Source organism: Mugil cephalus, chromosome 16 (genome assembly GCF_022458985.1).
Source record: "Mugil cephalus isolate CIBA_MC_2020 chromosome 16, CIBA_Mcephalus_1.1, whole genome shotgun sequence".
In the NCBI taxonomy this organism is placed as follows: Eukaryota; Metazoa; Chordata; class Actinopteri; order Mugiliformes; family Mugilidae; genus Mugil; species Mugil cephalus.
In genome coordinates this window covers 21073649-21095442 of record NC_061785.1, presented here as the reverse complement: position 1 = coordinate 21095442, position 21794 = coordinate 21073649, and the positions used below count along the sequence as shown (strand labels likewise).

Here is a 21794-nt window from a genome sequence, read left to right as displayed (position 1 = left end):
AGGGTTTTCCAAAAGTGTGATGTAAATGGATGGAGGAGTGGAGAAACATAAGGCAAAGGTACTGCATGAGATGAACTGGGCGGTTATTAAAACAGCATTAAGTTTGGCCCACTTACTTGGCCTGCAGTGCAAGTGCATGCCCACAGCAGCAATTAGTGCACTTTCAAACCCTCAGCTCCCAATTACCACGATTTGTGTCAAAAATAGCTGCTTTTCTGAGTCATAAATCAATCACATCTGAACACACTGACATGACACACTGCTGACCATAAAGATGGAATCATTTTCTCACACACATTCCTTTTTATAATCATATTTATCAATTAGGTATGGAAGAGACTGATCAATTAAGTTTTGAGAAGATATACACTTTATCTATCAAGAATAAATCACATAGTTCCAATCATTTCATAAGAATAGCTAAAAAATATTTGATCCCAACTTCATGGGCAACAGTGTGTATAGTGGGACAGTGTATACAGTGACTAGTGGGACATCATTAGAAACTGATCAGTGAGTTTGTCTTTGGTATCGAAGTAATCTAGTGATAGCTGTTGCTAATAGTAACTTCTAATAGCTAATATAAGTCAAAACAAATGTAACCACAATTGTCCCTGTTAATTAATTTGATCTTGAAAACATTCTTTATTCAGTATTATATATAATAATTAATGTCCATATTTAGTCTGTCTACTGCATTAATTCCTCCTTCAACCAGTGGAAAATGTTGTGAACATGTAATTATGCATGAAAAAAAATACTGTGATATACATTTTTGGTCATACAGCCCAGCCCTACTGCGGGGTAAATTTATTTATTTAAATTTCAAGATTCTCTTTGCATTCCACTGCTGCTTTAATCACTTGCTGATTTTCCAAACTACAGAACATGTGTGCTTTACTCACATGTTGAAGAAGTGAGTGGCTTTAAAAGGAATCTGCATTAACACGTTGTTGATGCATTCATTCTAATGGCCCTAATTTTAACATTTATTCCCATGGAAAGGAAAAAATTATCATACTTAAAATGACCCATGCTTTCAACCAAAAATCTATGAATAAGCAAATTATTTTCATTAGAAAAGTACTAGACACAAAATGTCTCCTACAACATTACAGGATTTTGCTCAGTGTTCACAGTAGAGAGCTTCACGACTTCACGTGAGCTCAGAGAACTGTACCCACCAAACATCAGACGTCATTTCAACGTTGGTTTTTGGGCTAAATCTAGTCGGTCCGTCATAGTCTTGATTTAGTCCAGAAATAGTCGTTAAAAATTGGGTTGTGTTTGATCCATCTGATTTTGTCCAAATTTAGTCAAAAAGTAGTCATTGAAAACTGTGTTGTGTCATTGTAAAGACGTCTTTTCAACGACATGACTTCAACCAAATTTAGACGTTGTTTAGACGCACATTAGTGACATCTTTTCAGTGTCTACTGACTACTGACTACTTTTTGCTGGGTGGGTACTGTCTCCACGAGAACTGAACGTGAATCTGTGACGTACATCATTCCAGACGATATAGATCAAATATCCAAAGAGCAAACAGAAGTGGACTAGTCTGAGTACCTGAGCAGAAGTGCTGTTGAGCTTCTGCAGGCCGTTCTCCAGCCGCTCCATCTTGGTGGTGAGGTCTTGGCTCTTCTGGCCCAGCAGACTGCGATACAGCTTGATCTGCTCCAGGAAAGACTTGGGTGTGGTGTAGTTGTAGCGCCGCTCATTGGCCAGGTACTCCTTGGACGTTTGATTGACACTCATGTGGACATAAGCCATGAATTTGCTGACTGACTCCTTCACCTGGGGCTGCAGAAATTACAAGTCACAGAGCAGGTTACTTCATGCTAAAAGCAGATGACTGTGCAGATTCGGTTGAAGAGCAGCATTTCCTGAGGCTCAGGCTTGGAATTTAATTTTCGGGACCTCCAGTCCGCTTTTGAAATTAATATCACATTGGTTGTGTCACGGTGGCTGACATTTGAAATGATATTTTCAGAGTGTGAACATCATTTTTGTGGGTGGCTTCATTCCTGTGCGTATATATTAAAGTATGAGCTGTTCTCACTTCGATATTCTCCACCTCCTGGAGGAACCTGAAGCTGACTGACTCCAGCGCCTCCTGTGGCCACTCGTGGAACCAGTCGATCGCTGTGCAGTTGACCACAGCGGGGAACTTCCTGCTGCGAACCCTCAGCTTACTGCCCACCGGAGAGAAACACAGGGCGACCTGCAACACATTCACAAACACACACACCAAGGTCAAACAAAACTGAGTGTGATGTACGAATGGAGTCAGACTGAGAAAAGAAAGACGGGAAACTCCTGCTCCGATTAACACTCCTTCATGGTCAAGAGGGGGAATGGAGAACTGTGAATTAATTATGTACAGCTACATCATTAAGCAAATAAAGCCTCCAGCAAGCATGTGAATTAAAGGAGTGTGCTGAGCTGTGGGCTACGTCGGACTGATTTTCACTGTTGGAGACTAACAGCTGGCTTGTTGAGAAGCTCAGCCAGATGCTCGGAACAAACAGGCAGAAGGCACACCCAGCACTGCTGATGATGAGCAACTCTGGAGGGAGAAGAAGCAGCACATTTCTCTCACACTTACTCTGACACATCATTTACACGTAGAAGCTTCAAAAAATCACAATCAATCAATCAATCAATCAATCAATCATACCAGACGGCTAACAGTGGTTTCCAACTCTTGTCACATTGTGATCCATTAATACTGGTCATAAGCCGTATGTTAGGCCAAATGAAGCTACTATTGCCCTGTTTCTTTCCTACAAGCATTAATAAAAGACTATTTCACCACCCTAACTTAAATGACTATGTAGCTGTATTGTTCCCACCTATATTATGCTATAGTTTAAAATACTTTGGACTATCAGGTTTGTATGAGAGTATCTACTATTGTTGGGCAGTATACTTAATACCAAATACCCGTGTTTGTTTTGTTTTTTTCATTTTGATATGAATTTTTAATACACCAGCATACCGTTGTACAGCATTCGGAATGCTGCACTGTGAGACACCATTTCAGACCTTTTCAATACAGCGCACTGTGAGGCGTGGTAAAGATGGAAAGGTCTGGAAAAATGAAGCAGCAGAGCACGAGGTCCTAAAGACATGGAAGAACTTGTTCCAAAAAGGTGCTGTGTCAGTAGGGTGGGTTTTTTAGGGTGACCAGATGTCCCTGATTTCTATGGGACAGTTCCAGGGTCTACATTTCCTGTTGATAACTTTTAATTCTTTTTTTTAAATCTCTGAGCTGTAAATGTCTGTGATATTCATAATTTTGAAAAATACCATGATACCTTTTTGGTCATTCTGCCCAGCCCTAGTACCTACTGAAAAACTAACTTTTAATGTGTAGTTCTATAATGATTACCACTTTCCTTCCCGTGCTTTGCATTATTTCCACAACAAGTGGATGTATAGAAATGTTTATACACCAATCAGGCATAACATTATGACCACCTTACTAATATTGTGTAGGGTGTTAGGTGGGTGCTACATGTCTAAGTAGCATCCACATGAATGCCAGGCCCAAAGGTTTCCCAGCAGAACATTGAAATGTTACAAGATGAACAATGTTATTAACTTCTCCTGTCAGTGGTTTTAATGTTGTGGCTGAAGAGTGTACACTAACAATCCATCCATATATTAATAACTTCTCCAGCTAAGAGTAGCACAATTTTTTTCTGTTTATGTAAAGTGTGTGTAAAATGAAGACTAGATTCATGATAATACAAGCTGCATTCAGTCTTGCATGTACTGCTACGTTTGTAATACGCTTCTAAAACAACTCTGAACTAGAGCATGATTCAAAGTGGCTCGTTACAAATCATATTCATGGCTCTTTTCTTGAGTACAAGAGTTTAATGTTTCTTTTTTTAATTTTACCTCAGCTGCTCAGATAGAACACTGACACTAAAAGGAACATGCTGGTGTTGTTGTGGTTGGAAAAAATGAGCTCATTAGGACGAGCATTTTTCACAGTGTTTGTCAAGTATACTGTCTGACTTACAGACTAATCAAATGATTTAAGAGCAAACAGAATATTCCCAGACCTCTGTTAGGACAGATATTGTAATAATATCATCCCCTCCTTGGGGAAAGGAGGATCCAAAGGAACATTGTGCTTCAGAGTGGTGGTAAATTTTGGTCCAGTTTGCAAACTGGAGCTCAGCACACAGTGTGACATGCAGAGACGTACCCCCAGGAAATTTCATGCAAACATTATGAATGAGATACGCCAACATTTCTGGGAAAGCATCCTAACCATCCAGACAAACAACTTTGAGAAGGAGAACCAAATAGCAAGAAAACCAGTCTTTCTAAACCAGTTGGATTGCCTTCCTTATTTATCCACTTGCCAGCCCAGGGAGGCCTGTGCTGTGAGCTGAGGAGGTAGAGAGTGGGTGGTGGTACTGTAATAATGACAGGATAAGCAACCCTCCAGATTCTCTCCCTCCCCAGGGGAAACAAAGCGGCTACATGTTGGTGAAATTATCTCTGACTAAACGGCAGCTTTTCTGCTCGCGCCGTGATTTATAATGACGTCCACCGCCTCCCGATGTATTCAAGTTCACCTGAACATGTCAGGACAGGAAATTGTCTAGGGAGAGGGCTCATCATAAAACCAGATGTTTATCCAAGTATGAGGGGTTTTTAGGAGGGAATGGTAAATTAGAGTGTGAGGCGGCATGCTACAGCTCTATTAAGAGACGATGGAGATCAAATACAGATGCAGCTCGGCGAGGAAGATTAACGACAAGCCTCCCCCCTGAAGAGAAGCCACTGAGAACAACTTTTTTTCTGGATAATTACCAGGGAATCCACACTTACAAAGAACACACAGCTCTTTGTCCTGTCCTTGTCTGACTATCTGACTACTTCACCTTGAGCTGTCTGCGAACGCGGTCGATGAAGAACTTCCAGCAGTTTTCCCTCGTATCCATCAATCCGGAGCTGCGGACCTCTGGCCTCACGCTGCCAATGATGTTCTCCACCTCGTCGTCAGGGAGCAGATCAGGAATCTCTCCTGGAATTAATGAAGAGAATCACATTACCGCCGGAGAGAGACCACCAAGCCTTTTCGGCAACCCGCCGCTGTGTGTTCCTTCAGTCAGGCAGCTAAAGTCGTGTGAGAACTCTCGGGAAGTTTCTTATCTCGTCAGGATCTGAGCGCCGACACTCTTATATCGAATCTCGGCGTGTTAATAGAGGTGACGGCGGCAGGAGTTCACGGAGAGGAGTTATGCTAATGCAGAGATGCACTTTAAGACTAGGCAAGAGCAACGATGAAATGTCGACGCAAACTTTTACACAGCACCCACAGCTCATCAGTTCAAATAATTGTGTTTTAGTTCTTGAATGATGCAGTGGCTTGAATAATTCCTAAATGCTGTCCTGGTGTGGTCATGTGCTGCTACGAAAGAAATCCAGCCAGAAATCTTGTTTTAGCTCACGTGATACAGCTGGCTTGGAAGAGTTAACAACTGTGTCTTTTTTATGATGATCAAATAAATGATATGCTTATGAGAAAGATGGTATTTCAACAGCCCATTCTTTATGTGGCCAATCTTTTTCTGAAAGGTCAAAACATGAAAATATAGTAGCGCTGGGCAACAGTTCAGAAGTGTAGAAGCAGACAAACTGCAACCCCCCCAGGCAGGGTTTGCTCCTGTCATTTAAAAAGTCTGTTTGTGCCACTGGATGAAATAACACAGTACAAAAGTAGCATTTTTTTTTTCTTAGGCACTTTAAGATATGTAGCGTGCTGTTCAAAATGCCAGCATGTATAGCGGCTCATCCTCATGTTAAATGAACAACAGCTACTATGTCCTTTAGAAGCAGTTACAGAGATAATGGCAAATCATTTGTCTCAAAGTGAGCTGAGAGCACCATCATTAGCCAACCCTATGAGAGCAGATGAAAGGAGATTGCTGAGGGACTGCTATGACCTGCAAGGCGAGGGATGTGTTTGCGATGGGGAATAAACAATCCAAAGTGAATTTCTATTGGTTGTGATTACAATGTAGGGATCACGCTACACCGTGCTTCTCCCATTATTATAATTTTCATATTTGAAATAGTTCATGTTCCCACATTTTGCCCGGCCTAATGTAAGGAGACTCTAATCAGAATATGAGTCTGGCAACTGGATTTCATTACATTCAGATACAGAGAAAAACATACTCCACGGCGCTCATTACTGTCACTCTTCAGTCCTTCACCAGCAAAGCTTAAACTAAAACTCTCCAGACTCCAACTTTACACCACAAACATCCTGTGGCCGCTGACAAGCTCGGGCAGGTCTCCAGGCTACATTTTGTCATTTCCAGCTGTGACCAGTTGAGCTATGTGCTTCTAATACCTTCTAAAATAGATAAGCCCGCAACGCTACCAAAACTAATCTAAGAACACCTTCTGCTGTCTCTGTTTGTCACACGGCCCTTATCTTGAGTGCTGTCCCTGTCTCCCACAAGTGGAATAAGGCCACAAGAATGACACAAAGAACAGCTGCTTGTGAGAGATGGTGTGTTAGCTTCTTGGTGTACTTTTGTAATCTGTGACAGGCTAACACGGGGAAGGGGGGAGTAGAATACAATTCTTATTACAAATATAATCTTTCTTTAATCGGCAAATTTAAACCAGGAAGGAGTGCTTCAACTTTTGCACATACATTACATCCTTTCCAGTGCTATATAAGGTGACATGAATTTCTTTTCCACTAAATGCTAAGTTACTACAGGCAACGCCAGCGAACGTGTGTGCAGTAATTTTGCATTCACAGGAAATCATTTGCATTCATTATATTTGTGTTGCACCCTTAAAATGTCATGTATAAATCTAGATGTGAGTCTCAGCCTTGCTTGCAATTCTTCACAATGATGTGTTGTAGCTGATGAGTAATGGTGCAGAAATGGCACCGCCGTGATTTGTCGCTGTTGTGAAGCAAAAGCATTCCTCTCCTGCAAAACATGACACGCGGTAATTAGCGCAGCCTGCTGTTACCCGATGCCAACAGATCGTTGACCAGAACGAGGAACTTCTCGTCTGCCACTTGGGCGTCAGTCATTAGGAACACGGTGCCAATATTCTTCACGCCAGCTTTGATGTAGAGGGACGCCAGGTCACTCTGGGTGATAGAGAGAGAGACAAAGAGTGACACACATAATGAGAGGGCCAGAGGTTTGTTAGTTTGCACTGAGGCATAATGAAGACCTGTGTGGATTACCAATACTGCTGTCTATAGATTCCTTAAAATACACCTCCGTGTTGAAAAGTTTAGTCGGCGCATATATTTCTATAGGGTTTAAATGTGAGGGCTGAATTTAAAGGCTTAATATGAGACTAATTGTCTTCTTCAGGGGGATTTTCACAGCCTGGTATGTTTGACGAGTAATCTTCTTCAAACCTTCAGGTCAGTGATTCCGTAGCCTTTCCTCAAGGTGATCTGGAAAACCTCCAGATTGGAGATGAAGGCAGCCAGGCGGGTCAGGCTCTGCTTGCCGCTGCCACCCACTCCGACCAGCAGCGCATTACCCCGCGGAGACTCCAGGATTCGGTTTATACGGCAGCTACATGTGGAGGAGCAGACAGACGGGGGAGGGAGGAACATGAGGTGTCAGGTAAAAGGTAGGGGAGGGAAAAGCCGCATAAAGACAATCTGTGACTCATGCGACTAACAGCAGAAGACAAACAAACACGGGCACTTTGTGTCTCTTCCTCGCTAATATTGCTCGTCACCATCATCCACATCACACGGTTCAACTGAGATGTACCAGAAAGAAATGTATTAAACATTAGACTAAATTGTACCGTGCTCTGGAGAATCTTTATGCCTTCAATAAAACACGATGAGTGTTCCTCTGGTCTCTTCATTTTAAATGGATGAACTGATTTCATTATCATTTTTTGCTCTATTAATGTTGCCAAACAAATACAGCAACACACCTGTTACAATTTAACTGCTGTCAGTCTTTACAAACCAAGTGACTCATTTCAGCTGCTTTTGTTTCTTACAATTCCTCTGATCATTCAGCAACTTCCTGTCCTTCCACATTAGCAGACATTTAGACAGCTAGCATATCGACTTCTGCTGCTTTCATACGCTCCACTTTGAGCTGACATGTGCTTTCAGCTCAAAATCGTCTGTTGTAAATGTAACAAATCTGACATTTGAACCCAAATCTCTTACTCTTCAAAAGACATTTCAACTGCTTTCATTTGTTTCCCTTCAACTGGCATTTCAGTTGCTTTCTGACTCAGATTGGCACAGTTCAAATGCTTTAAGTCATATCCCAACGTGCTGAGTTTCCTACCTTCAGTCTTTTGAATTACAGCACAAACCTTGAGTGTTTAAATTAAATGTTCAAATTAAATTGTCACTGTATACAACCCGCCTTCTTTAATTGCTTTCAACTACTACACTCCATTTCACTGGTGCTTTCAGTTCTTAATCTTGACATTTTAACTCAAACATTTACTCTTCAATTGTCATTCCTAGTGTCAGTCCTTAAACACATTGGAAGCCCGCTGATCACCTTGAGAGACAACATAGTAACACATTTTCTTCACGGTTTCTGTACTTTCCCCAGGGTATCAAACCTCCACTCACATGTGAGCCATGGCGTCCTCAAACAGCACTAGGTTTAGGGTGGCGTTGACCTCATTGTAGCTGTCCAGCACCTCCAGCAGGGTTTTATTGAGGCTGCTCCAGGACTCTGCTGCCATGTACCTGGCCTCCCCTAGCCCATGGGCGAAGTGGCAGTACAGGTTCAACTCCCTGGTCTGCTCCAGTGTCTCATCCATGTCCTCGGGGAGACACACACACATATAGCAGTGGTAAACATACACGCTACCCCTGTCAGCATAACATTAGTGTTAGGCTTAAAAAGTCCGGACAGGGACACAGCTGAATACTGCAGCTGTGCAGAGGGTGACCTAGTTCATTTTCACCCTGGCAACTTTGGGACCCGAGTATTTCAGTGGAGAAATCGTGTGTCTTTCAGGGATGTGTGTTTCCTCTGAAAATAAAAAGCTACAGTAGGTGTGGGAAATGAGGAACATCTTGTACAAATGGTCTACATTATGTCCCATGTTGTTGTCTTAATTTTTGTAGTATCAAGTGAATCAAGATTTCCTTGTTTGCCTTGTGATAGCAAGACGCGATTTTCTGAGCAGGGTCAACCCGTCTTGTTGTGCTTTCAGACTGTAAGCAGTGTCTGTTTTATTCCTCCCTCTCTTATGTTGTCCCATTGACAACGTCATCATTAAACATTTACGTGTGCTGGAAGACTGCGAGGTAAACAATGGAAAGCATGGACGTCAACAAGTCCAGTGTTAGCATTGTTGTTTTGCGCATTGCAAAAGAGACAAAATTGCAAAGTATACAAACTCAGCACAGACTGGAAAATGCTGGTGGTTGAGCTGAGCAGCTCTCCATCTTGCCATTACGCTGCCATGAAAAGGGATGGGCATCGATAACCAGTTCTTTTAAAGAGACGATTCCAACTGGTTCAGTTCATCGATATTATTATCCTTCACGCTTATCGATTCCCCTTATCGTTTTGTGACGAATCTTTAAGTCCAGGCCAGAAGGTTGCACTACAGCGCCAACCACCATAAAACGAAAGAAGAAAAAGAATCATTACATCGAATTGCGTCGTTCATATCACGTGGCACTAAGGTGATGACAAGGGAGACGCAATGGGGAGAGATTGAAACGGTCCAAAGTGTGGCTTCACTTCACTAAAAGTGATTGTAAGAGAGCAACAAAAAAAAAAAAAAAAAAAAAAAAAAAAAAAGAGAGCAACGCGCAATTTATGCAGCACCATGATTTCAAGCAAGGACAGCAACACCATCAACATGCTGAGGCATTTGTCGATAACACACTGCATTAAATACTGAAAGTGCTATGTGTTTGACAGTCTCGCGCTAGTGAGGATTGACTGACCAATTTCTTACTTACACAAGCTCTTATCTATTGTTCAAACTCAAACTCAATAAAATTTCTGTATTTAACATGAAACCATGAACACCTACTTTTTCGAAACCAAAACTTCACAGGAGGAATTGATAATGGAATCAATACAGAATCCGATCCATGGCATCAGTATCAATAAAATCTTATCGATGCCCATTCCTAGCTATAAACAATCAAAACATGTGTAATATCACTATACAAGATATAAAGACAGTGATGCATGTGTAATTCACATCAGGATTCCCCAATCGGTGGGATTTACCGAGCATCACGTAGGATTAATTCACCTATGCGCTTCCATTAAAGATCGTGTAGCTACTCTTTTGTTTTATTTGACTGAAAAAAATGGGGAAAAAAAGCGCGGCCCTTTACAGATCAGTCTTGGGGAGATCAACAGGAAGACTGATCCTGTGGGAGTAGACCAAAACTTTGCTCTGTTTTGAAATCTGAGTGAGCAGCTCTTGCAGCCCTGGAGCTTCTACAATGATAACCTGACAGGCTGCACAGTGACAAAATCAGAACGCACAGGCAGGTACATCAACGTCATTGGGTTATTTAGCAGATGAAGTGGGATGCATTTCACGCTGCAGGCGAGCCAAGCTGGGTCGATTGCAGGCTCATTTGACCCGCGAAGACATGCTAGGTCAACCCTTCCACACTGCCTAAAAGACCCGTGACAACCCGGGACAACGCAGGATTTGGGACTTTACCGTGTCCTCTGAATAATATACAGTGGGTGGGATTATTCTGCGTCTCCTTCTCTTTGTGTGGGAGTGTGTACACATGTACATGTCAGGTTCTTTGTGGTATAACTAGTGTATATGTGATAGAGCCAGAGAGGGTAGTGAGGCAGCAGTGAAAACCATTAAAATGTTTTCCAATTTGCCAGGCTGACAGCGCAGACCCTGACAGCCAGACCCCCATACCACACTGATTAATATTCTCTCCTCCAACCCTCTCCTGGCCCTCTGCCCTCTCTTCTCCCCCCAAACAATCCTTTTTCTCCTCTCTTCTTTCTCCTCGCTGCGTTGGCCACTGATGTCCAGGTCCGGACACAGAGCAGCCAGCCTAATGGCTTCCCCCAATCCACCCCTCCCTCCCCCACATTCTCTAGCCGCCCGCTCTTGTCTTCCTCTGCTGAACTTTGTAAAACTCTCACCTCGTAGAACTTTTTCACCGTGTCCGCTTGTAGCTTATCAAAGATGTGGAAGTCCTGCTCCTCCACCAGCTTGTCTCGGTAGACCCGGTTGGACTCGTGCAGGTAGATTTTCAGCAGGTCCGTAGGGGCTTTCAGACACTCAGCAGTACAGAAGAGAATGCCCTGGGCAAAGATGGGAGAAAGGGAGGCTAAGAGTCTCATTCCAAAGGCTGATTTGGCCCATTTACTCGACAACAAGGAGGGAAATACAGCACAGTCACTGCTAAATCAATGGATATTGAGTGGGCAAGCTGTTAGAAGGTATGTCAGAGAAAATAATGGCAGCGCTTTTCTTTCATCTCACTATCTCTAGTGGGAGTACTGCTGCATGTGGGGAAGTTCTGTGAGCAGATGTTGAGAGCAAGAATCGTAATACCTCCAACTAGTGTTTACCAAGTCTAAATCTCAGAGGATGTCTCTAATCCCTCCTCATAAATAATGTTTACTGTCCACCATGTAATTTGAGTGTTTAAAATAAGGGTATGAGTTTTATGTTCTATATCACAGCTTTAAAGATTGTGAAGAAAATGGTTGTGTCCATGGCATGTACACTAGTTTCTGCTGAGACCACTTGGCTCTTACAATCATCTGCATTTTCATATCATCATATCCAACTTTCTCTATCCTTATATTGCTGCTGTCATTATCTTAAGACAATACTTTTTGCCTGTGGGCTACAGCTTGGTCATGACTGTGGTCAAAATGGTTTGACGATGAAAAGGAGGGAGTGCGTAAATAAGAACAACCAGCTGCTGTGAATTTGACTGCTTTAAAGTGAAGAAAGTACTTATGTTTTCAACCTAGCGTCTTCAACATTATTTTGGTTCCTGCTGAACCGAAATAAAAAATAGCAAAACCTTCCAAAAAGGAATACAGGAAGCCTACTATGGAAAATCCACACGGAGACGGAGATATAACCCTAACCCTAACCCTAACCCTCCGTCTCCAAGAGGTTTCACCCTTGTTCACACCTTGAGACTTGAGTCTATGTCTGATTAATTGGGTTGTTAGAGACCCATCCATTGGAGAAAGAAAGCAGGATCTAGATAAGATAAGGTTTTATTCGTCGCATGCACAGTTATAGATAGCACAATACACAGTGAAATGTATTGGCACGGTGAAATGTATCTAGCAGTTGGTTGTCGCAGCTAGCGCAGATAATGGTAGAGGTGTCCTTCTGTTTCCATTTCATCCTCTTCTAAATTAAAAAAGCACAACAAGAAGCAGATGAGTGTTTAGCGGATGATTGATGATTAATGTGTCTCTAGGAAAGGCCTGCGAGACGTGATGGCTTTCCCACAGGGACATTCATGGTACAGCCTTGGTGCGTCGCCTAACAGGTGCCGTATAGGATGAGGAAGAGGACGGAGGGGTGCTCGAGCGCCATTCGTTCCCCTCTGCACACTATTACCCACAAGGCAGAGACAGAGGCAAGCAGATGTTGCCTGTTTCCAGCCCCAGAACTTATTTTAATCAACAGAATCATCTCCGGGGGTAAAGCCAGCTGAATCTGATATGCCTTCATATCTGAGCCCAGTGAATGTGACAATTGGCTGCTAAATCCACTGTGTAATGGTGCAGATGGGAGGTGCGCCGTGTTTGTGTGGATGTTTACGTGGATGTGTGTACCGAAGATTTAGCCACTGTAGATCTACGAAAGTTGAGATGTTTTCCATGAGAGTGTGTGAATGAGCTAATCCTTTGACTTTTAATAGATCTGTCTTTCTACTTCATTTCATTGCTTAATGGTGTCAATCACGACACCCCGCATTTATTGTGTACAAGTGTGCCTGAGCAAAACAAAACACCATATGGCACTTAAACTCTATATAACAGTAATACTTGCAGGCTTAGCTGTTCGCTGTACCAAATGAACAAACAGTAGAGCACTAACAAACTGAGTGGAGACACAACTTTGTTTTCCTTCTATCCAGCTGACTTTGGCAGACTATCTCATCGTCTCTGTCACTGATCTTCCATTGCTTTGTTCAACTCAGAGGAGAGGGATTAAAGAGTTCTGGGTGTTGGCGTGTATCTGTCCGTCTGCCTGCAGTAGGCATGCTTTCTTCGTAGCCTGACAGCTGCCCTGAGCCCCAAACAGTGCTCCCCCTGCTAACAAACCACCCAGCTGACTATCTGCTGAACATCATGCAGACATATTGTGCAGTCAGTAAAGTTTGGCTTCAGTCTCTCTGCACTCTGAGTCTGGTGTACACTCCTTCTTTCCCTCCCAAGTCTCTGTCCTCATCTTTTGCTCTGTCCATCTTTCCCCCATCTCCTCCTTCGTCTCTCGAGCTTCAGGGAGCTCATTTACGCTGACGCTGAAGACAGCCCCGTGGACATGCCCGCTGGTCATGGCAGAGAACGTCGGCAAACGGAGCTCTTTGACAACGCGCGCAGTTGGACGCCAAGACGTTTGTCTTGCCCTATTAGTGGAATTTGGCTACTGTACTTCACATACAGCAAGTCTAATTTAACATCCACAGGGCTTAATGATCAATGGGAACGCTCAGAGGAAGTAGAGACTTACAGAGAGAGAGAGAGAAATGATTGAGCAGTGTAAAAATAAAAATAAAAAGTGGTGAGGGACAATGACAAGAAAGTGTTGGAGAAACAATTTTGGCGCTCCTATCTATTACTGAGCAAACTAAGAAGAGAAATTTGTAAGCAAATAATAATAATATCCAAAAGGGGCAGGCTTGACTCTGTTCTGGACCTGACGCTTTTATCACAACACCTTTACAATGACTACTGCAAGCTCATACAGAGCCTCTGAGCTCAGCTTTCTGGCTCATTAGAGCTGATCATAATGAGATGCTTTGGCTGCATCCACAAGTTGAAAAAGAAGTTTTTTTTGTTGTTTTTTTTCTTTCTAAAGTGAACCACAAAAAGTCCTCCAATTATTTCAGCTGAAGCAAATATCTGAAATGTGAAGACAGAAAACAGTGACTGACAAGCATTTAGGCTTTGTGCCTATTGGAAGCGTTTGTACTGTCACACCAAATACTTTTCCACTTCTGAAGGTGCAAAAGCACAGAGGTAAAATGTGAAATTAGAGTTGAGGCAGAGGTGCGAGCTGAAGGGCTGCTCACTTCTTCCCACGTGTCCTGAGGTGTTAGCACCAGGAACTGAATAAGTTAGGAAGAAAAACTTGAAACAAGCAAAAGTCCCTTTTTTGGTCTTTTTTTTTTACATATCTCTGTGGCTTCAGAGAAGAGCAGTGAGAAGGCCTTGACACCGTTTCTTCTTTGTGGTTATTTCCTGCCCAGTCTCACAGTGCAGAGTAATTAAAAAGAAACCACAAAGACTCTGACAATCAGGCAGAATGGCCTCTTCAAACGCTGGCTTCAAAGTGTTACGGTGCAGCTAAATTCCATACTGTTTGATGCAGTGCAGTGATGTGTGTGATCAAGGGTCTGGAAGGTAAGTCTTGAGATCATCAAGGCTCGTGCTTTGAGAGGGTAAGTGGGCTATAATCTTAAAGTGCAGAATGCTCACACCTGCCACAAATACCTCAGTCTGCATCGAATGGTGCGCTATTCGAGTTTAACGGTGTCTGAAACCCTTTTTCTGATGGTTGACAATTGAAAACCACATCCACATTACGCAGTGGTTTTCCAGATGTGGTGGAAGGTTTTAAACAGATTTCATTAATTCTTTACTCAACTACTGGATATCTATCACCGTTCAGTGAGTGTAACACAACGAATCCCATCAAAAGCCCAAATGTCAACGTCCTGTTGGTGCTGTAAGAAAAGTCTGCCCAGTCATAACTCACCGGGTAAGTGAATATCTGTGTTTTATGTGAACAATCCAAACTGCTGTTGGATGTGCTGCCATGGAATCTGGCTCAGCCATTTTGGTCTGCTACAAGATGAATTGTAATTACTTTGCTCCCTTAACCTTTCCTCTAGCACCATCATCATCAAACTTTTAATTTGCCCAATCCTTTGGATTAGGACCAAATACTCTCAAAACTAATGACACCCGCCAGCCTAAGCTGTAGTTAATGATGGAGCTATGGTTGATGCAGCAGTGCAGCAGATACACAGTTGTGAAGAAGGTATACAAATGTTTTTTTCTTATAGTGAATCGCACTGCAGCACAGTGGTGTGGTGGATAGCACTGCAGTTTGCATGTTCTCTATGTGTCTGCGGTTTCCTACCACCGTCCAAGACATGTTCCTTAGGTCCATTGATTCTAAATAGGCCATAGGTGTGAGTGTGGATGGTTGTCTGTCTCTCTGTGTTAGACTTGTGATACACTGGTCTAACCTGCCTCTCGGCCAATGACAGCTGGAATAGGCTGCTAAATATCCGGATCGCTTGAAAGGTCATTTGACCCAGGACGAAATGCCACAGCAACCCTTTCACACGGATTTTCGTGCAGTGTGAAAAGGGTTTAAGATTGCTAAGATTGCTGAGTTAATTTATGTTCAGGAACAAGACCTGAATATAAGCATGCCATTCTATCCCTGCTCTACAGCATTGCATTGTGGGGTGTTTGTGCAAGGGAATGGTGCTTGTGGACCAAAAGGCCAATTTCCCACAAAGTAATATGCGCTATATTATCATTTTGACAGGAAAAGATGTAGGACATGTTCACACATCTGACACAGACAGTTTGAGCTTAACAGCATTTTAACATTGAAATACTGACGCAGCCAGAGACCATTCAACCTTTGAGTGTTAACATTTTGCTTAGTGCACCTACAATAGTTGTAGTACGGCCTCACAAGACTACACTTTTGTGATGTGTTTGAAGAATCTTTTAGCAGTTTTGGCAACTACAGACCAAACCAGAGCAGCTCAGCACAATTTAGAGGACAATACATTATTAATGTAGACATCACTCAGTCATTTTAAAAAGGTCCATTGACGCATTTACCCATTTGCAGTTGATGGAAAACATGTGTAGCACACTGAGAAACCGAAATGGAGTAAACATAAATGAAAGGTGTTAAATCTGATTTTTGCAAGGTCCTCCCGACTAAAGCCCCAGTAATTCCTCTATCTTTGTGATAAGAAGTCAGAACAGGCTTTAATGCAGAATTGCACTGCATACACAATTAGAATAACAACTGCATGAGCAGCACCTCCTCACTTTTTGCTCTTTATCTGAGCTTCCTTGTTTAGGAGTGAAACCTTTAACATTACACAAAGTTATTTGATCCTTGGTCTATATGAAAACTATTGATTTGTACAGCTTTATGTCAAGTAATAGAGTTTTACACCTGTGTATTCTCCACATAGTACAGTAGTATAGCAGGAACTCCGGGCTGCCTTTGTAAACTCCTAGATGGAATTATGAAAAATGAAGTTCATGTAACTGAGTGGCTGAAAGCATTAATTATACAACGAAGAGTGTTAAATGAGAGAGCCTGCCCTCCATGAAACCGTGGAGGATTCTGACAGAAATATTGCCCCAAAAGCTTCTCCCTTGACAGCCTTCTCGCTCTGATATTATATTCATTTAAATACATTAAATCATCGCTAACACCCGTGGAAGTGCAAATCCATTCTATTTTCTGTTACACTTATTTCAGACTTATTTCTACTTTTCAGACCTAGTTCTTAAATCAATAATCATTTAGATGAGGAATTAGTAATAGAAGCCTGGCTCTTCCCATGTGGGAGGCAGAGGCGTAGAAACAGAGAGAATTAAGGTGAAATTTGAAATGGAAAACAGGATGATTTGGAAGAAAAGGCACACAACTTTCTCGACTTAACTTCTGGCTTCCGCTGTGAAATATTTCACACGAGGTCATTCACCACTGTGTCACCTGGAATATGTTGGAGAGGTCCCGCAGGTTGAAGATGTAGTGGAACTTGACTGCAGTGGGGAGGAAGGTGGAGGAGATGCGCTGGTGCAGGGCCAGGGCCAACTGGACCAGGTTGGGACAGCTCTTCTGCAGGGCAGCGCTGAAGCCCTCTCCTCTCAGATGCTGAGACAGGATGGAGGTGTAGATGGTGCTCAGGGCCTCGGCTCCAGGAAATGACAGGGCAAAGACTGAGAAGTGTCGCTGTGGAGCAGGACAGAGCATAAGACAAGGCAACAGCAAGCAGATTATTTTCACTAATCAAACTCTGCCTTCGAGACTAAAAGGAACGTGTCACCTTGTGGGTGCTTGTCACAGTAAGGGAAGAGAAACTGTCACTTAGTCAAGTGCAACTTTGAAATTCAAATAGGACAATTTTAAAAGTTCACCTTGAATCCCATGACCAGTAAATACATTTAGGATATTTCTTATCTTGTCTCCAAAATGAATAATCACTTTCACATGCAAATAATGACTGTCCTATTCCAAAAAAAAAGGCTTACAGGGGAGCAGGATCAATGTTTCTCAGATTAGCTTTCTTCAACAGCACCGCCACATTCAGAAAAATAGACCCTGGCAGAGTGATAGGAGTCGCTACTGCTGATTCAAGAGACCAGCAGGTTGAAGAGTGTGGAAGAGAGGTGACCGACAGCTTGGAGAGGCCCTCAGCAGATAAGACGAACTGAGCCTTAGCTCAGCAGGGTCAATGAGAAAAGGTGAGCTTTTTCAAACACTCATGAGGACACCTTGGTCCAGCTGTACGAGGCAGGGATGGCTCTAATACGGAGCAAACTGAGATGAGAAGCTCAGGAGGAAAAATGGCTGACAAAGAGGAGAGGTACCAGGAGGAGCTTTAAAAGGTGAGTCGCCTCTGGCTCTCTGATAAACTACAAAAGACCAGAAAGGAGTTCTCCAAAAGAGCCCAGGAGCTGGAGCAAATAAAAGGGAGAAGAGAAGATGCTGCTGGCCAAAGAAAAGCACTGGATCCACTAGGAGGCACAAGAGACCTCACAAAGAAAAATATCTAGCTTTGTGTATGCCTTATTCTAATGAACAACTGTAGTTGACAATTGGAAGTAAAATGAAAATTCTCATTTTCTCACAGTGAATGATCAGGAGATGAGTTTTAGTTTTTTCATAGCTTCACTCTCAAGTCCTCCATACGATATGTTGACCTTCTATATTACAGAATGAACACATATATATTATAAATAATATACATAAGAGAAGTATTCAGCTACAACATAACATAACCTTGTAAACAATTCCTGTTACCAAAAAAAAGGTAAAAATCTATAGCTCCTAGTTTAGTACTGTGTGTGGAATGTCATTGCCAACAATGACAACCAGACTTTGGAGTTCCACAGGGTAGTGCTGTGGGCCCATTAACACACAAGTTTTGATAGTCGCCTGATTTCACTTCTTCCAACCTCCACGCTATACGGTCTCGTACAGTGTTTCAGAAATACAATAAAACCAAGTAAATTCTTCTGGTGAAGCAATCTGCAGAAATCAGTTTAGAAACGATTTCAAACAGTAGTTGATAACACCACTCATAAAAATAACACTGTGCAAATGAATGAAAATAACAATAATCTTTAAACTATATCACCACTACTTTCGTCAAACAAGCACAAACGTGGACATGGCCAATTAATTTCTCAAAATTCATTCATACAGGACATGTAATATCATGACTATGATAAATATAGCCATAAAGTGTTGACTCCAAGCTTTAATTTCAGCATATTCACATGGAAATTGGAGGAAAGGTGTTGGAATTAAATTTTTACTTTCAGAGGCTCAAAGGTAATTAGGACAATTGACTCAAAAGCTGTTTCATGCACTAGCGTGGGACTTTCTTCATTATTTCTTTATCAATTAAGCAGGTAAAATTTCTGGACTTGTTTCCAAGTGTGGCATGTGGTTTTTGGAAAAGGTGGCTGTAAACCCACAACATGGTTTGAACGGAGATGTGAAGGAAAGTGGAACTGGCTATCCATAGGTCACAAAAGTGAATCAAAACCATCGGAGAGAGAGCGTAAACATTAGAAGTTGCCAAATAAATAGTTTGATACATATTGAGAAAAGAAATACACTTGTGCTCATTGTGTTATAAATAAGTCCTGATTTCCGCAGAACACAGCAGTGGTGGAAGAACCACATTTTCTGTTTCCACAATGTTTTGTCAAATTCTATGAATGAATGGACACAATAACAATACAAATGAATTACTAGATGGATGCTGCAATGCATACTTACATACTGGGGGAAAAATATAGAGTTGCAGATGTCTGATGATAACACAATGAAATAGTGCACATGTAACCTCAGCAGTGAGTTGCGTAAACAGTGGAACACAATGTGCTGAGAGGATATGATACGGGCGTGTGTGTTTGTGTGTGTACCTGCAGCCGTGGATTAATGGTGAAGCTGCCGGCTGTGGGGTTCATGCAGGACACGTATTGAACATTGTGTATTTCCTTCAAAAGCAGCTTATTGCGGTCATACCTGAGAGCACACACATATAAACATGCAGAAAAAAAATTATTTAACAGCCGCAAATGCACACAATCACGCACACTTTCCCTGGGCCGCAACCCCACACCTTCCCTCCTCCCTTTTCCCGATATAGACGCTTGGGCTCCCACTTAAGCTGGCGTGGCTCAGTAGCAGCCTCCTTCCTCTCAATTTCATACCTGAAATCCTCCTAGCATATCACTAATGGGCTGACCGTGTCTAAGCCAGTCATCCTATGTCTGCCGCAGTGGAACCATGTTCAGAATGGCCTCTCTGTGTCAGAGAGATGAGCAACAAAATCCTTTTTACAAGGAATCACACAACCTTGCTCCTACATTTGACTTTTGACACTTATAAAAGTTGTTGCATATTGATATTGAGGTGGGCATCCCTCTGAATAATGAAAGGAAAACGCTTTCAGTAGAAATACAGTTCTTCTGATTTATTAGAGTCATGTGTATCAGCTGCTGGCACTCCATTATCTAAATCATCCTTTTCTATGTTAACACATGGAGAAATCCTCTGAAAAAGTCCATCTACTGAGCAATTAAGGCGAACAGAGCATCAAATAAGCTTGTGTCATTTTTCCTGAAAATCACCTAGAAAGCTACAATCTATGCATAATGTTCCTCTTTCAGCATGCACTCAGGTGGCTCATACATATGTACAGCGTAGATATAGCTCGGCGACAGGGCCTTACCAGTGGTTGTAGTCCATGTGTTGGCGTATGAGTGTGTGCGGCTGGACCGTGCCATATGCATCCACCTCAGGCATATTCATGTCGTCTATGAAGTAGATCAGTCTTCTGCTGCCTGGGGGTCCGTAATTGCGCCCAGCTTTCTTCTCAAGGGGCTTTTCCAACACAGCTGTGTAGGAAACCAACGAATCAGCAGAAAGCATGAATGTGAGGAAAAGTCAGTGTCTCAAATGCAGTTTCTAAGGAGCGGTGTGGTTAGGGAGTTGGAGCAATGCGAAGATATATGATTTAACTAGAAGAACGCATAGGTTAGTGATGCTTACCATGTACGGAAAACAATTCTGCTTCTCAAAATTTAATGTCTTTGGGTTTTTGTGTTGTTCTTATAGTTCTGCATCTTGATCATTATTATACTACACTAGCTTCACCACATAGAATCAGCGTTTTATTTCAATTATATGAAACTTAATAAGCAACCGTGCCATGCATGCTTCCTACCTTGGAGCATAGCAGACGTGGTGTAGTAGTTGAATGGGACATTTTTGATCATGTATTTCTCTGAGTCCAATGACCCGAGCTTGTCCCCAACCAGAACCGACTTCCCAGTGCCAGCGTTCCCAACCAGCATGACAGGCCTGCGCTGCTCCAGGAGGCGGTCCATGAAGTAGCGAACTCGAATGGTCTCCGTCGTGTGGACTAGACATGCCTGCACATGGGAGCCATATGGAAACATACAGATACACACAGCACACATTCAGGAAGATCATACGTCAAGAATGAATGAAAGAAGAAGAATAGAAGAACATATTTAAGGTTGCAAGTGTCTGATCTTAAACCAATATTTGCTGATCAAAGACTGTTGTGTTTGCTCATCATAAATGCATAGACATTTTTAACAAGGAATACATTGGTTTCATTTCAATTATTCATTTCATTTAATTTGATTGCAGAAAGCACCGAGTAGACGCTGTCTATGAATTAGTCCAAACATATCACAAGCTTTTCTTCTAATATCCCTGTGATAAGGTAAATCCCCCCAAAATTGACGTGTGTGATGTTTCAGTCTGCCTCTGTGAAGGACTTTGCGCTGCACTAATTTCAATCTGTCAATCAATTACCTTAGAGGTGTGTTTTCTATTTTTAATATTGCTTTCTATTTTTGTTTTAGTATATTTATGGCCACATCTGAGCAGCCCTCCATGAATGCTCTGTCTGCTCTTTGCTGTGATCTCGTTCACTGAAAACAGCTGTGCTGAACTTGAATAATAATTCATTTTCCTATTAGTAATCCTCTTTATATCTTTAAATACTTATTTGATGCTCTGTTAATGAAAATAGTTGATCTTTGACCTATACATTTATGAATACTGAACTCATTTTCTAACTCAGGATTAAAGGACTAATCTAATGTAAATTATTCAAGGTCCCGTGTTATAAATCTTTATGTCAAGTTCATAGAAGTCTCTTTCAACGTTCAGCTCAAAATACAGTGTGGAGTGTTCATTTTAATATGTCTGTATACTTTATGGATCTCACTTAAGCATAAGTGAGTCCAGAATAT

General features: G+C 42.1%; 1 protein-coding gene across 1 annotated transcript in view; it reads right to left on the bottom strand.

Annotated features, from left to right (window-relative positions):
* Window positions 1–21794, bottom strand: part of dnah9 (dynein, axonemal, heavy chain 9) — a 153996-nt gene that overhangs the window by 62192 nt on the left and 70010 nt on the right. Inside the window, exons 47-57 of the mRNA XM_047610044.1 lie at window positions 20732–20939; window positions 20237–20402; window positions 19425–19527; window positions 16981–17220; window positions 11160–11321; window positions 8633–8829; window positions 7430–7592; window positions 7027–7150; window positions 4908–5050; window positions 2063–2224; window positions 1570–1803 (exon numbers count right to left, since the gene is read on the bottom strand). Coding sequence (XP_047466000.1) covers window positions 1570–1803; window positions 2063–2224; window positions 4908–5050; window positions 7027–7150; window positions 7430–7592; window positions 8633–8829; window positions 11160–11321; window positions 16981–17220; window positions 19425–19527; window positions 20237–20402; window positions 20732–20939 — 1902 coding nt within the window. The remainder of the gene's footprint in view (window positions 1–1569; window positions 1804–2062; window positions 2225–4907; window positions 5051–7026; window positions 7151–7429; window positions 7593–8632; window positions 8830–11159; window positions 11322–16980; window positions 17221–19424; window positions 19528–20236; window positions 20403–20731; window positions 20940–21794) is intronic.